Here is a 17381-nt window from a genome sequence, read left to right on the forward strand (position 1 = left end):
AAAGTATAGAATACCTGTGAAAAACTTTATTTGCGGAATGCCTATAAAAACATTATGGTTCTCATTAATGGTGACTTAAAAATGCTTCTTAAAAAAAAAAAACAATTATTACCAAGTAAATTATATTCAATAACTTGTTAATATTACCAGTTTTACTTCATTATTCCAAAGTTTCACAGAAGAGATTTTTAGTCGTATTACTATCTTGTCTATATTTAATGAGGCAAAATTATAATCTGACTATAATAAAATTATCACATTTTTATTTATTTTGTTATAGTAAAAAATGGGTTTAATGATTCATTTTTTACAATTTTGTAAAAAGAAACCGATGAAACCATATTAAACCAGATATTAAAATTTCCAGTGACACCTCTTGAAAAACCTAACTTAAGCATTTTGACAAATTATTGATGGACCATTTTTTAGGTAGTAAAATATGAACATACTATTAAAAATAAAAATAAATAATAACTTAGTAATCACATATATGTTTTTATTATCAATGGACGGTTTTCAACTATGTTTAAAATACATTAAAATTAAATTGTTTATAACTTAATGACCTAATAGATTTCACAACATAAATTATAAATAAAAATAAAAATGTGTATATTTTGTTTTTTTTAGTTCTAAAATGGCATAAATGTCTATTATTTTTAAATAAATTAGAAATTCAAGTTAACTTAAATATTTAAAATAACTTATTCTTCAATAATATCGTTATTAAATTTTTTTAAAATATAAAAGTATTTTAAATTTTAAATTATATAACTATTAACACAAACAATATTTATTAAGTTTTAACAGTAATCAATGCCATATTAGAACATTCACAATATTTATATTATCATAACTGTTATATACAACACCTATAAACTATGGCACAATCAGTATAAAACTTACAATAATTAAATATATATAGATATGAATACTAAATTACACTAGGACGGTAGACACTAAATTAAAACAAAATATTTAATTATGTTTTTTAATTGTATTTTGTCATACTGCAATTAAAAAAATAAAAAAAAAATAACAATTTAATACTGCATTATAATTATAAAGTATCACAAGTAAAAGGCAAATGTGTTCAACACTAAATTCACTAAGTGCAATATATAAAAATATACACACTAATGATTTTTCAACAATTTTAAAAATATAGAATTACGTAACATTTAATTTATTTATCAAATTTAAAAAATATTTTGAAAAGTTGTACATTAACAAAAAATAAATACATTTATTTTATATTAAAATTATCTTATTATGAAATAGATGTTTGAATTAACTAATAAAAAAAAAAATTATATTTAATATTACTAAACAATTTAATATCAATAATAAATATTGGAATTAAATATGCAAAAGAAAAGAGTAACAATATAAGAGAATACAACGATAAAGGCACTTCATTAATTCAGTTTTGTTCATAACAACTAAAATGTATTATATGCATGTAATAAAAATAGTCGCCATACGAAATTATAATAATAAAAATAGTAAACATATTTTTAATAAATAGTAAATTAATAATTCATAGGGCAAACTATATTGAGCCTTGATAAATACATTTAATGAAATATAAGCAAAAAAAGTAGGGTTGAGATGACAAACAACAAAAAAAAAAAAAAAATGTGTTCATTATATAATTATCGTATATCAATAATATAATTTTCAGTCTGAATCATGTACAAATAATATTGATTACATAAATCATTTAAATCATAATAATTAATTAATAAATTCATTACTCAAAATTTAAGAAACAGTGTTGTTCAAGGGAAGGAATATGTATTTATTTATTTTATATATATATGTAGTATATATTACTTCGATCATATACAAAAAATAGTGACTAATAGTTATATAAAAATATCTAAAATTGAAACTTATTTTTTTTTTTTTTGAAAACTTAAGAAAATCAATAACATTTGTTTTAAATTTTAATTATAAATTTCTTTTAACTCATAAAAGAACAGAGATCAAATTAAATAATGTTAAAATATTGCATTCAAGGAAAAATTTGTGATGCCTAACATAAGATTTTGTGTATAACTATATGTTTAAATAAATATCAAATTAAGTACTAAACAATAATTTAAGTTTTTAATAAAGTATTTAATAGTGTAAAGTACCAATATAAATGACACTCTTAAAGTTGAGTAGTGATTACAGATTTTCTGGTTATTATTTTGGGCCCTGATGAAGGCTCAGTACCACTACTCACTAACCACGGTGAAATTTGATTTAAAGCCTTCACCTTAGCAGGTTCCTAAAAAACAAAAAAATTATTTAAGATAAAAATAAAAATTATAATATAAAATAAATATACAAATTTAAATTAGGCTTCATTAAAAATTATAATGTATAAATAACTGTTAGAAATAAAATAAAAAAATATACTTTAAGTGAAAAATAATTTTTTATAAGTATAACATTAAAGTTTTTATATTATCATGTAAAAATGATATTTTTCATAAGAAGATATTTTAAGAACAAATATATAAAAGGTAATCGTTTTTAAATGCTTTATGTACATTTTTACAGAAGTGATAGTAATTAAACTATAACTTACAATGATTAATTTTTAAATTTTAGTAAAAACACATCCTACACTTTTTAAAACTATTTAAAAATAAAATTATGTTTCTTAGGGGAATTAAATTTTTCTTATTAAATTAAACCATTAATAAGGTTTTTTTTTTAATTATTAACAGTATTTAGTAGTTTCTACATTTTATTTTTAAGTTCATTCTATACAAGTTGTACATAGGCATTATAATACTCATAATTATAAATATAATAATCAAAATTATAACTTCCTCAAAAATTGACCAAGAAATAACTCATTATGATATAAGCTTATTATAAAATATATACGACCTATATATGAACAATTATTTTATCATAATGTATAGCAATGGGTATTATTTACAATGTATGGTTAATAATCAATTACTTAAATTTTTCTAAAACAAGTAAGCATTAACAATATAAAAATTAATTTAAATTTAGTATAATTGATTAGGTATATCGACGTCCTCAATGAAGAGTGTCGTAACTAATTTTTTTTTTTGTTTGAGTTAGCTACGCCATCTATTAGCGCAATTTTTTCTTTAAAACCACGAAAACAGTCCTCAGTAGAATAACAGTTCCTCCAACTATAACCGAAGATATTATAAGATATTAAAATGCTGATTTCCCGCGAAAAAAGTTTTATCATGAGTTACCACTAAATTTAAACAAGATTACCAACGAAAACTATGGTAATTCGAATATTATAATTTATAATATTCTAATTTTGGATTTCTGCTTGCTTAACTTTGCGAGTTTTAGCTTTTAGCATAATCAATCACAATAATTATTGATAATAAGTAATGAAAGTTTTATAATTTAACATTATTAAATTCAATATTGAGATATTATGTTATTAATTGTTGGAATTATTAACAATATTTTATTTATTTTACTTTTGCGATGAAATACACAATGAATAATATTATAATTAATGGCTGCGAAAAAAGCATAAGTATTATTAAAATTTCTCAGATAGTTAAAACTCTAATAAATTATATACCATATTCCAAATCTGCCTACTTTCTTTATTTTAAATTATATACAATATATTGGTTTATGACTTATGTATATTATAAAATATCATATATATTATAATTATATTGAGTTGTCATAATATATATTATTTTAATTAACAAGACATTATGTTTATTACGTCTTGACTTATTTTTTAATTTATTTTTCAACGAAAATAGTCGAAACTTGACTTACGTTTTTATTTTTATGTTATTTATTCCAACAAAAATAGTCATAACTCATAATTTTTTTTAACCTATTTATTTATTGTCAAAAAATAGAGTTACCTGAAAACAGAATAACTGGATTTTAAGAAAGAACCTGAAAGATTACAAAAATAATTTTTAGATTTACAATTTTTGAAAACTGGAATAAGATTTTAATTTTGAATGTTTATATTGTCTTTCCTGAACATTTTGTAAAAGTGAGTTACGACACTCTTCATTGGGGATGTTAATATGCTTAATATATACTTTCATAACAATACTACAATATCACATTAACACTATGCAAGCAAATATAGATAAATAACATACCTGCATTTTTTGGGCAATTTTAGTATCAGAATTTGCAATACCATTTGTATCAGTTGATTCAACAACAGAAACCACAACACCATTAGTAGAATCTTTTTTTATACTATTATCAGAAAATGGATTTGATAATGGTGATAAGAATGGATTAGTCATTGTCTGGGAATCTCCAGTAAATGGATTTGCCGAAAAAGGATTGCGAGGGCTAGTTGGAGAAGTGGCATTAAATGGTAAGGACAAAATACTTGACATACTTTCTGTAGGACTTCTCTCAGGAGAAATCACTCTTTGTTCTAATTTACCACATTCACCAAAAGAGAAATGAGTAACTGTTACTGGAGTAGCACATCTTTTACGGTCTTCTTTAGATACAGAAGTTTCAGATAAAGATTGATCATCCAATGATTGCTTAGTTTCTTCTGTTGCTGCAATACCACCATTAAGTGATAAAGTCAGCTTATCTCCACCCTTTTTAAACACCAAGCAAGAAGCCGAAAAAAAAAATAATAATAAAAAACAATAAAAATAATAGCATCAATTAAAATAAATAATTCTATATATACGTAAAACATAAAAAATAAGGAACACAACAAATCTAATTATTTAATTGTGAAATATATACTTACAACAGACACAAATGTTGCTTGTTCTTTACCAGACAAACTAGATTTAGAACTTAGGTTACATTCTCTAAAATAAATATTAAGAAAGTAATATATGAAATAATTTATTAAATAAAATAGTTACCCATTATGTAATAAATTATTATCTTGAGAGTTGATTACTTTAGATAATGGATCAAACATGGATAAAGGAGATTTTCTCATTTCTTCTTCAACTTTGGCTAGAAAAATATAATTAACACTCACATTATTAATTTTTTTTTTTTTTTTATTGCATATGGCTTAGGCAAAAAATATTAGTTAATAAAAATTAAATAATAAAATAATACATATATTGTTATTGTAGTTGTAATTTGTATTAACATTATTAATTGAAATACAGTTAAGTATATAATATACTTAGTTGGTATCATTTATCCATAGCATGGAATTTTATTTTAACATGTTTTTAGAGTGTATTATTTGTATGTATATACTTATATAAAATGTAATTTTATTAGTTTTAAATTATTGAGTGCCACTTCAGTACACGCTCTAACAACAAGTTTTTAATTCAGCATAGGCTCTACAATACATCGTTTTAATTATATTTAATTTTATTGTTGATAAACCTTTTGAATGTCTTCCAACAAGGCGAGAAAAAGATCAGGACTGTCTTAACGGTAAAGTAGATAGCAAGAGTTATCAAAATGAGACTACAAATGATGAAGAGAAATTTTCTTCAATAATTTCATTTTTACGTCCAACCATGATCTCTCAACTCAAGGCTTTAGTATTTTCATCAACATATAAGATTTGATGATTTACTGTTTTATGAATAAAACCTTGGCTTGTGAGACACCTAAATTCAGCCCATTAATCAGAATATATTTTTGAACCTGCAATGGAAACTTGAAAATTTATTTCCACCATTACACAAAAAATGTATTTTCAAACTTGTCCAAATAATTTTGAATTATTATACATAATTAAAGAAGTAAATATAATAGAAATATTTAAAAAATATGATGAAAAAAATGATACTTCAATATAACTCAAGTCATATTTTTTAAGTTTTATAAATTGTTACAGTTAAATTAAAAGGTTAAATATAATTATTAATATTATACAAGCTGTATAAAGTTTTTTGATGATCTACTTTAGTCTCACTTATTATGGCAGATAATCAAAATTCTTTATATATATATAATATATATATATATTAAAAATCTAATAATCATAAATTAGTACATGTTAAATATATATTATTATAAAATAAATATATTCTATGATATTACCTTTTAAAATATTGCATTTCAATTGTTCTTTAGGAATTGGTCTTGGAGTATTATTAAATGAAATGGTTCGATTGTTAGGTAAAGGAGATGCGGGATGGTTTTGATCTTTGCCAAAATCTAATGAAATAAATTAACGTTTTAGTATATATATAATTGTGCCCGATAAAAATACTATACCATCAATTTTATTTATTTTATCAATTGAATTTGATTCATTTATATTGTTATTTACTAAAGGAGTGTCTTTGTTTAAACTCTTTAATAATGAGTCTAACCTATCTTCAGCAATATCTGTAATATAATAGTATAAAGATATAAAAACATAATATGTTTTGTATTCATAAACTACTATTTAAAGAATTTATTACACTCTAAAAAATATTTACCAGAAGAATTTGAAGTCAATGAAGATGTAGGTTCAAGATGAATATCTTTAGAATCTAAAATTGGAGTAGGAGGTTTATCCATGATGTTTAATTTTTCAACTTTATCATTCTCATCAGTTGATTTAGATTTGTCGGTTTTATCTCTAAAATAATAATAAAACACCATGTTAAAATTAGTATTATTGTATGTATAAAAATAATAAATTTATTTTAACATACTTTTGTCGTTCTCTTAGAACATGTGACTGTCTTCTTGCATATCTTTGACTTGGCCTTCTTTCAAATTGAACTGTTCTTCTTGCTCTATTTAACTGAGTTGTTTGGAACTCAGTTTTACCACTTATTTGAATAATAAAAAAAGGTTAATTTTGTATTCAGAAAACTAAATTTTTATTTATTTACCTATATCTAAACCTTGAACCCATTCTGAAAAAATTTTGTCTAGCTGATGGACCTTTAACAGGAGCTCTAAGTCTAAAAAATGCATGATGTTCAACTGCACATTTCCATAAATGTTTACATGCTTTTTCATTATGTAACCGGAATACAAAAGTATGCTCTTGCTCACGTCCTTGATCATCATCTTCTACAACAACTAACGTCAATTTTTTCTTTTTGAAATCCAGTTTACCAATTTTTGGCCTAAATAACAACATTTATTTTTAAATAATTACAAATTTGAATCTTGTCTTAATATATTTTTATTTATAAATCATATCATACCAAAAAAAGAGACCAATTTTTTGAAGACCTTCAAAAACTAAAATGCCAGTTGGTGTTAAACCAAGGGCATATTCACATCCATCTTTACCCTAAATATATATTTATACATTTTAATAATTTATATAATACATGGGAATAAAAATATTGTTAAAAAGTATTTTGATTATATATTATACATTGATAGGATTTAGGAGTAATATTATTATACTTACTAAAACAGTATGATTATCAACTCCATACATTTCTAACCATTTTACTTTGTTTAAATAACTAGTTTCTGCTTGAGCTGGAGTTAAACTTTTACATTTTTTGAACTCTTCTACTATTTGTATTTCCATATCTTCAGTTTGATTTGGTACAAATCTAAATTCTGATATAACAGCAGGTGTATGACAAGTTTCATCATAATCACCAAGTTCAGCTGAAAAAGTTAAAACATATTGAACTAGAAACATAATTAAATGTAATATTTTTAACATGTAGTATAAATCATACATTGTAGAGCTAAAGCTGCTAATTCAATACAAGTATTTTGAGGACATTCAAGACGTCCTTCAAGAATATCTAATTTAAGTTGAAGAAAAAACTGATATCGGGTTAATTCTTCTCTCAGCATATTTGGTTCGGAAGAATAAAATTTTACACGTAGTCGAAATGTATATGGTGGTCCAACTAATATAAAAACAATAATAAATTATTTATAGTTTTAAAGTAATAAATTAATTACAACTTACTTCTAACTTGTTTTTTTATTGCTTTTGTAGGATCAAGCCAATGCTAAAGAAAATAAAAAATTCAATTCCATTTTTAGTTAAAAATATAAGACATGTATCTACACAAAATAATTTGTCAATTAAAAAAAAAAATAAAAATCAGATTATCAATAAAATTTAAATTATATTAATTAATTAATATATTTTACTGATTGTCTGTTAATTTACAATGTATTCTAAGTATATGTTTAATCAAAATGTAATTTGTTAAATCTACTTAAAATGTTTACTCTATCAGTGTTTTTTTAATTTAAAACATTAATCTTTGCAACTTAATTTAATTTGAGATAATATAATGAAATTGAATTAAAATAAATTGTGAATAAAACTAATTTAAATCAAAATACATTTTTTTGGTTTAAGTAAATTTTAAATCAATGGAATCCCAATTATCCAAATGACAATTAAATGAAAATGAAAATTTGATCTTTTAATAACTCGTAAATCGTAATCATATTTCTAAATAATAGATTAAATATCCACCATTTTATTATTCAAGTATTATGTAAGAATATATATATATGTACACATAAAAATACATACATATGTACAGGTATAGATAAAAATGATTCCTTATAATTATCCTTTTAGTTAGCTTATTTAGCTATTTCCCTTTCAGCTAAATCAGTTAAATACTATAATTAAATTCTTTGTTTATTATTACACATTTTAAATTATTCTACTTATAAATAATAAATATATACATTATATTTATAAAATTATATAACTTTTAATGTATCATAGATCAATCATCAAGATCACTCTTGACATTAATTAGTCTACATAGTCAGCGTTTTACTATATATATTATTTAATATTTTTTTGTTATTAATCTGAAATTTATGTTAATAATAAAATTCGAAAAAGAAAAAAAAACACTTAGTTCAATTGTAGTATTAGCTTTTATACTATACTAATTTTAGAAAAAAATATCAATAATAGTATTTATATTATATATACCTGCACATGATTTGCATCGGTAAACTGTAAACCGAAATAATCTTTTTCAATCAAATCCAATGAATAAAATACTTGTTCATATAAATCACTACCAACAGCTTTTTTCTGAAAAATAAGCCAAGTTGTGATTATAAAATATTAAATATAATTCCAAAGGATTTAATTAATCACTTTTAACAAAATAAAAAACATTAGGCTGAGCATCTATAAATAAAGTAATATTGTAATTTCTGATATTTTAATCTTAATAGCTATATTCCAAAACTTTAAGTTTGTTATATAAGGAAATTAATGATGTACAAACATAATATAATTGAAGAAGTATAATTAATAATAATTTATTTATTTATATAAATTAAGCCACTGCATTTTGGGTATTTGTTTATAACATTATTAATTAGAGCAGTAGTTTTCAATACTTTTGTAAATGTGGCACACCCCATTTTTAATGATAAGTAAAATATTTCAGCATCTTAAGTTATTACAATTAGAATATTATATTTTAAGACTTAATTATATATTATGTATGAAACACCAAATAATTAATAATAATATACTACAATCAACCATTTTAGTACAAGTGATTGAAAATCTTTCATTTAAAAAAAAATAATCCATCAAATGAAGATAAACATTATTATACTTATTGAAATTTTTTTTTAGCATAGAAATTAAAAGAAATTAAAATATTTCTAAGAACTAATAAAGAAAAAAACAAAAAAATATTATATAATTTAAATAAATATAACTTCAAATTCCTGTATTTGAAATGATAAAGTTATAATTGATAGATAGTTTAGTTAGGTATATTATTTATAGTTATACTGTTTGGATTTATCAAAAAAGTAGTTATATTTATAAATGTATAAGGTAAAATGTATGTACATAAGAAATTCAACAATATATATTTTCCTAGTGGAAGACAGGTAAATAAGCTTTATTAAATGACAGAATATTTATATTTAAATTGTACAGTGAAATATCAAAGTTTATTTACTTTAAACCTATTGAATTTTATTTAAAATATACTTAAACAGATTACTTTTTACAACTGTTTTGGTAGGTTGCAGGAACTCAACATGGAATTTTTACAATAAATTTATTTAAATTTATCAAAAAAAAAAATGTTAAATATAAATATTATATAATTTACTTACAGATAGTTCAATGCATAGGTCTGTTCCATCTAAAAGCATAACCCTACATTGCATACAATGCTTATTGGGAGGGTTTAACCGTTCAGCCCCGGCTTTGATATTTCGTGCTTTAGGATCATTCCGACCCCGCTTTCTACTCAAAAACCGCAGCATTGCAATAGCATGGAAAGGCAATGTCACGAGAATAGAATCATGTTCAATATATTAGATGAGAAAATTTAATAAATGGATAATTTAATGTATTTACATTTAAACTGATAGGGTGAAATAAACAATAAATGCAATTTTCAAGTTACCCGTGAACATAGAAACGCAAGTGGTTGTTATTTACGTACGCTTCAATATGAACGTATCAGGTTGTGTTTGTGTTCACCCAAACTAGCCTCACTAAGGTGAGGTACCGTTATGTGATTGCAAAATAAAAAAATACAACAAAAGTAATAGATTACGAGCAAGAAAATACCCGAAAAATAAATCTTAATTCCTAAATAGACCGATGGATTGAGTTCTAAAATGTAATAATCAAAAGGTGGGTCGAAGAAGAATGTAAACAATTGCTAATTGCGGAAAATAATTACCAATAAATAAATAATTATTGTACAAAATATATACTATAAGTGTTTTTATTATCAATAAAAAAAAACATAATCATGTTTTGCATAGTTCTGAACTAATTTTAAAGATCGCGCTCTTGCAGATATATTTTGAGAAGCCATTATTAACCTAAAATAATTTTAGTTACATTTAAAATGAAAACAGCTTTATCATTATTCTGTGTGTCAATTCTTTGATCCATCGACTAAACTTTTGTCTCTAGATCAATTGAATAGGTACTCGACTAGTTATTGAATTCTGTCTTTCGATCGGTTAGATTAATCTTCCAAGATGCCTGATTATTTGGGTGATGAAATGAGAAAGACAAAAAAAGATGAACCAGAAAAAGAAGAGAAGGAAATTAAATGTAAGTTATATATTATATTATTTATCTTAATAATTGTCATTCTAATTGACGTTTCAATTTATTTATAAGTAATTATTTATTATTCAAATATTTAATTTCTACCAATGTCTGTAAATTATATTTTGATAATAAGTATGCATTTATCTAAAGTCATAGAACGTTTTGGTATTCTAATGTTTCCAACTTTTTAGATATTAGAAAAATTATATTTGAACAAACAATGAATTCTGGACAATTCTAAAGCTTATGGGAACATTAGAAAGTTATAGTCATTAAGATTTTGTAATTAGTATAATTTCTTGAGAATTTGAATTTCTTTTAAATTATGAATTTTTAAATATAATAACTTCTTTGTGTTTAACATTTTCTTTGGTCTAAGTTGTTTAAATGTATATTATGATTTCAGCATTGGATGAAGAAGATATTGCATTACTAAAATCTTATGTAAGTTATTAAAAGTATTTTATCGAATAAGAAATTTCATTTGTACTAACATTATTTATTGATAAAACTTAATTCTTATATTTACAGGGCCAAGGTCAATGGACAATTAATGTGAAAAATGTAGAGGATGATATCCAAGGTATCATAAAACATATAAATGAATTAACTGGAATCAAAGAATCAGATACTGGGTTAGCTCCTCCTGCATTTTGGGATTTAACTGCCGACAAACAAACTCTTCAAAATGAACAACCATTACAGGTTAATATTATTTTCATTACTCTTATTAAAAAAAAAAAAAATAATAATAATGAAAATTTGTAAAAAAAAAAAATGTCATTAGGTGGCAAGGTGTACAAAAATAATAAATGCTGATTCAGATGATCCAAAGTATATAATTAATGTAAAACAGTTCGCAAAATTTGTAGTTGATCTCGCAGATTCTGTTGCACCAACTGACATTGAAGAAGGAATGCGTGTTGGGTAATAATTGTTCAGCATTTTTAAAATTATGTTAAATTTTTTTATTCTAATTTTATATAGAGTGGATCGTAATAAGTATCAAATACATATTCCTTTACCTCCCAAAATTGATCCAACTGTTACTATGATGCAAGTAGAAGAAAAGCCTGATGTCACTTATTCAGATGTTGGTGGATGTAAAGAACAGATAGATAAACTACGAGAAGTTGTCGAAACTCCATTATTACACGTTGGTATTTTTCCATTTATATCTTTTATTGTGGTATAATTTTTTAATTTAAAATCTAATTTAGCCTGAAAAATTTGTTAACTTGGGAATTGAACCTCCCAAAGGAGTGTTATTGTTTGGACCACCTGGAACCGGTAAAACTTTATGTGCAAGAGCAGTTGCTAATCGTACAGATGCTTGTTTCATTCGAGTAATTGGTTCTGAATTAGTTCAAAAATATGTTGGAGAGGTAAAATTATAATATTTATAATTTTTGCATTATAATATTATGTACATATTTTTATTTATTATTTGAACTGTTTAATTTAAATTATTTGTACATTTGTAGGGTGCACGTATGGTACGAGAACTATTTGAGATGGCACGTAGTAAGAAAGCATGTTTAATATTCTTTGATGAAATTGATGCGATTGGTGGTGCTCGTTTTGATGATGGTGCTGGTGGTGATAATGAAGTTCAACGAACTATGTTGGAGCTTATTAATCAATTGGATGGATTTGATCCTAGAGGAAACATCAAAGTTTTGATGGCAACAAATAGACCTGATACATTAGATCCAGCATTGATGCGACCTGGACGTCTTGATAGAAAAGTTGAATTTGGGTTACCTGATTTAGAAGGGCGTACTCATATTTTCAATATACATGCTAGAGCTATGAGTGTTGAACGTGATATTCGTTTTGAATTATTGGCTAGACTTTGTCCAAATAGCACTGGTAATGTTTTTCATTTCACATTTGATATATTAATATTTTTCATTGGTCATCATTATTTCACAAATTTTTTGCTGCTTTTACCGTCCATCTTGCAATTTTTAAAATAGTATACATATGATACTGATTAATCTATCTATATTTACCACAGTTGTATATTTATTGGTATGACATTTTCATCATTAGATATTTTTTCATTACAGTAGAACCCTTTTAATCCATCACCTTCAGGACTAGGGTTGTGGTCGGAACATGAAAAAGGTCAGATATCAAAATATAAAAACATTTGAAGAAAAAATGTTATCAAATTATTTAAATTATTTTAAATATTATTTTAAATTACATACATATATTAAATTAAATAAATAAATAATAAAATAAATAAAAAATAGATAAATAGTAAGCTGGCAATTAATTTTATAAATATATCTTAATTAGCTACATACTATAAATTGATAAATTCAAATGCACATATATTTTAAGTATTCATATTGATAATACTACTAGATCGAATCAACCAGTGTTGGACAAGACGGGTTCTACTGTATGTGGTTTTATCTTATGCTACTTTTATTTCTCTTTTTTGTGCATTTTAATTACTTATTGGTCGGCATAATTAATTTTTATTAAAAATTCCATTATAATGTTATACAATTTACATATTAAAAAATATTTCAAATTAAAATAATAATTTATTTACAGCTTATAACTCCATGAAAAATTATTAAGGTTATATTGAATATAGATGAAATTAATTTAGTTTATTTGACATAAAACAAAAATTTCATTTTTATGTGTTTTTAGGAGCTGAAATAAGGTCTGTATGTACTGAGGCTGGTATGTTTGCTATCAGAGCTCGTAGAAAAGTAGCAACTGAAAAGGATTTCCTAGAAGCTGTAAATAAAGTTATCAAATCATATGCTAAGTTCTCTTCTACTCCACGTTATATGACATATAATTAGTATAATATTAATTAAATTTTTATTTTGGTTTATACTTTATACTAATTTTGCTTTTCATTTTACACTGTGTAAACATGAATAAATGTTATGTTTCAAAATAACTTATTAAATTAATTAATGTAAATTCACAGTAACTATAATATAAGCTACAAGTTTATTATTTTTAAATAGATTTTTCAAATTATTTAATAATCAGTTCAATATTTATTTTTTATGGTTTGTAAAGTATATCAATCATAAATCAGATTTATCCTGCCTATATTCATTGAGTATTACAATTTACATTTAAAATCATTAAATATGGTTTATTTATTTCAGTGGTTCTTAACCTTTTTTCGATCATGGACCCCTGATGAAAGATTTTTAGAAATTGTGGACCTTACCAATTTTTTTTTCAATACATTTTTTTACAAAACATTTCATGTTATTAAAACAAAAATTTTAATTATATTATATAATAAATTACATTAGTAGACAAAACAAAACATATATACACATATTTGTAATTATTGTTATTAATTTAATTTTTAATTAATTTTTTTTTTAATATTCTTAAAATTTTATTTTTTTTTAGCTTAATACGATGATTGAAACACAAGTTTTTGAACACCGTATAAAGATAAAATTTATCTATTATTTAATAAAAAATATATAAAAAAAAAAATAATAATCATCCAACAATATTGTAATAATGGACTCATGTCACGTATTGATATATGTTATGTGTTAGGGCTGCCACGAACCCCCAACATCAATATCTTAAATACCTAGAGGGCAGCAGATCACAGGTTAAGAACCGGTAATCTATGTGATACATATATTATATACAAACATCAAAAAATGATTTTATTTTATAACTTTTCATATTTGTGTTGTTATTTGATTTTTTGATTTACAAAGAAAGTGTAAAATTTTTTTATATAGCCTGGAAAATAAAGAAAATAAGATGTCATTCTACGGCTTGATGGTTAATAATTAGCTACCATATTTACTGTTTTCACAATAGGGTCATTTCCTGTTTATAATACATAAATAAATAAATATCAAATACAAGATTTCTTGGTTTGTTACTTCTATAAAAAATCATAACCCATTAACAATACTTTTATTTCTTATGCATAATATTTTAAACAAAATCAATGTGTATACAAAACTTATCAATCATATGTTAATAATATTTAAATGGTATATAGTTGAAATCTGATGTTTGAGATGAGATAACAAACTGCATCTTTCTGGTACTATAGTACCATTGTACAGTGGTGTTGCGAATCATGATTTTCAGAAGCAATTGCTTCTAGAATCCAGAGGGGATTGATAGTGGAATGTGACTTGGTCACTTATTGGTAAATTATTAGGTTTATTGGAAGACAGCAGTGAAATTTGTATGAACCTTAAAATTTAAGGTGTATAGTGAATACTAACATTGAATCGATTGGTGGGGTAGGTCATTAATAAATTATTCACTTCTATATTCTTTACAATTCCTCTATGCCACTGCAACTTTAAACTGATACAATAAAAAAATACATATTTTGCTAGGCTGGACCAGTTAATATTTGCATTCCTGACAACAAAATATAAATATATAAAATTTCGTTATTGATAAAGCAATTTATTTCTAAATAGATTGATGTGTTGTAAAATCGTTTAATAGAAATGTCACTCAATAGATTATGACATGGTGTAAATCCGATTACTAAGAAAAGTTATTTTTATTTTTCGGGTTAATATATAGACACTATGACACTCACAAATAATGTAGCTTTCTATTAGTAAAATAATATTAAAAATCGGTTCAGTAGATCCAAAGATTACCCCCTACAACCTCACAGACTTTACCTCTTTATAATAAATAATATAGATATAGATGTACTATGAAATTTAAACGTATTCAAAATTAATAGTAGAAACTTGTATTATTTATATTTGTTTAAGAGGACGTGATACCCCCCGATTTTTAGTGTAAAAACATGCCTACGCAAAATTACGATTATTCGTTTCCTAGTAGTTTAATAGCAAAAACACATTTTATAAGATCTTAAATTAATAACATTTTGGAGAAAATGACATATCCTTTTTTTTTAATAACGTATATATAAAAAGTTACTATTGTTTAAAAAAGTAAAAAAAAATATTTTTGAATGTTAGAATATTGTATACAAAATACTATGTTAATTAAAAAACGGATCTACTTTAGATTTTAAAATAGGAATTTTATCTCTTAAATCAATAGGAAACGAGTAATCGTAATTTTGCGTAGACATGTTTTATTTTGTAATTTTTAATTTATATTGTCGTTGTGTGCTGCCATCTGCATGTCAATATGACGGCGGATATCCAATTTCGTTAATTTTTTTTTAATTTCTTACAGTTAATTACTTTTTTTTTGAATTTTATAAGGATTAATTATTGGTGCAGAGACCAAAAAGCCTATCTATGTAGGTGTGAGAAATAAATATTGTCGTACATGTTCTTTAGCAACAAAAAATTATTAAAAAAATAGAACATTTATGTTTCCGAAATTATGATGGATCTTCAATTAGTATGGAACAAGATATTATTGTAGAAGGCTTTGACAAATTGATGCAGTTTAAACTGCTATACTGTTCCGAATTTGAGTTATACCTGTTTTTTCGCTTTGAATTTTAAAGTATGAGAAAAAAATAGAACAAAAATAAAAATAATGGAAAATTAACTTCTAATTATTAAAAAAGGATGAAATAAATAATTGGTAAAATATAATTCAAAATAATATCGTTTTATGCAACTATATATATATATAGTTTTGGTAGGAAAGAATTTAGAAGAAGTTAATATTAGGTTGGATAAGTGGAGGTTAGTTCTTGAAGGAAAGGAATTGGGAATTAGTAGAAATAAAACAGAGTATATAGAGTATGACTGAAGAAAGTTACCAAAAAGTTGAGGGTATGAGGAGAACAAAGACAATAATTGGTGATGTGATAGGTGAAGTCGAGAACTTAAAACATTTAGGATAATTTATACAAAAGAACGGGGGCTTTCGCGTGGATGTAAAACATTGGATAAAATGGAAAGATGACTTGTGATAAAAGAATTCAAATTTTGCTGAAAAGTAAATTTTACTGGAGTGTAGTGAAACTAAGATATCTGGTTCGGAGTATTGGGTGGCCTGTTAACCAGAATAGTGAATGTTGCAAAAATGAGAATACTTAGATGGGTGAGTGAAGTGACAAGAGAAGATAGAATAGGGAACGAATATGTGAGGGGTAGTTTGGTGTGTGTCAATACTAGATAAGATGAAAAAAAATAGACTGAGATAGTTTGGGATGTGATGAGATGAGAGGAAACAAAAGCAGTAAGAGTGATTTAAAAATGAACGCTCATAGGAAAGGAGAAAGAGGAAGACCAAAAAAAGAGATGGTTGGATACGATTGAGAATGATATAAAGGCTCTTGGTGCATAGGAAATATAGAAAACAATATATGGATAATAAAGTGATTATAATTATAATATGAGTTATTCTATTATCTATAAGAAAATTGAGACGAGTGGAGGTTTAGTTCTAGGTGGTAGACCCC

The 17381-nt window shown here is 24.0% G+C and overlaps 2 protein-coding genes across 2 annotated transcripts; one reads left to right on the plus strand and one right to left on the minus strand.

Moving 5' to 3' along the window:
* Positions 1-2158: 2158 nt before the first annotated feature.
* Positions 2159-10182, minus strand: LOC112685184 (band 4.1-like protein 5). The gene is made up of 15 exons (XM_025556989.1): positions 10030-10182; positions 8873-8977; positions 7874-7916; positions 7635-7811; positions 7352-7560; positions 7140-7228; positions 6819-7058; positions 6636-6755; positions 6417-6559; positions 6208-6321; positions 6031-6147; positions 4878-4974; positions 4757-4820; positions 4134-4598; positions 2159-2278 (listed from the first exon to the last, which is right to left on the minus strand). The coding sequence occupies exons 1-15, from the start codon at positions 10180-10182 to the stop codon at positions 2159-2161; spliced, it is 2256 nt and encodes a 751-aa protein (XP_025412774.1).
* Positions 10183-10776: 594 nt separating this feature from the next.
* Positions 10777-13853, plus strand: LOC112685185 (26S proteasome regulatory subunit 7). The gene is made up of 8 exons (XM_025556990.1): positions 10777-10990; positions 11397-11434; positions 11522-11695; positions 11778-11917; positions 11978-12146; positions 12211-12375; positions 12475-12862; positions 13664-13853. The coding sequence occupies exons 1-8, from the start codon at positions 10915-10917 to the stop codon at positions 13819-13821; spliced, it is 1308 nt and encodes a 435-aa protein (XP_025412775.1). The 5' UTR covers positions 10777-10914; the 3' UTR covers positions 13822-13853.
* Positions 13854-17381: the final 3528 nt, after the last annotated feature.

This window comes from Sipha flava, unplaced genomic scaffold (assembly GCF_003268045.1).
Source record: "Sipha flava isolate LNK unplaced genomic scaffold, YSA_version1 269_pilon_pilon, whole genome shotgun sequence".
NCBI classification, from domain to species: Eukaryota; Metazoa; Arthropoda; class Insecta; order Hemiptera; family Aphididae; genus Sipha; species Sipha flava.

Excerpts from the sequence above, each read along its gene's own strand:
- LOC112685184 (XM_025556989.1), bottom strand. The coding sequence starts at position 10,182 with ATGCTGCGGTTTTTGAGTAGAAAGCGGGGTCGGAATGATCCTAAAGCA. Across the intron at positions 7,917-8,872 it reads CCGATGCAAATCATGTGCAG|CATTGGCTTGATCCTACAAA; the intron begins GTATATATAATA and ends TATTTTCTTTAG. Across the intron at positions 7,812-7,873 it reads AATAAAAAAACAAGTTAGAA|TTGGACCACCATATACATTT; the intron begins GTAAGTTGTAAT and ends TTTTTATATTAG.
- LOC112685185 (XM_025556990.1), top strand. The coding sequence starts at position 10,915 with ATGCCTGATTATTTGGGTGATGAAATGAGAAAGACAAAAAAAGATGAA. Across the intron at positions 11,435-11,521 it reads TTGCATTACTAAAATCTTAT|GGCCAAGGTCAATGGACAAT; the intron begins GTAAGTTATTAA and ends TTATATTTACAG. Across the intron at positions 11,696-11,777 it reads AAAATGAACAACCATTACAG|GTGGCAAGGTGTACAAAAAT; the intron begins GTTAATATTATT and ends AAATGTCATTAG.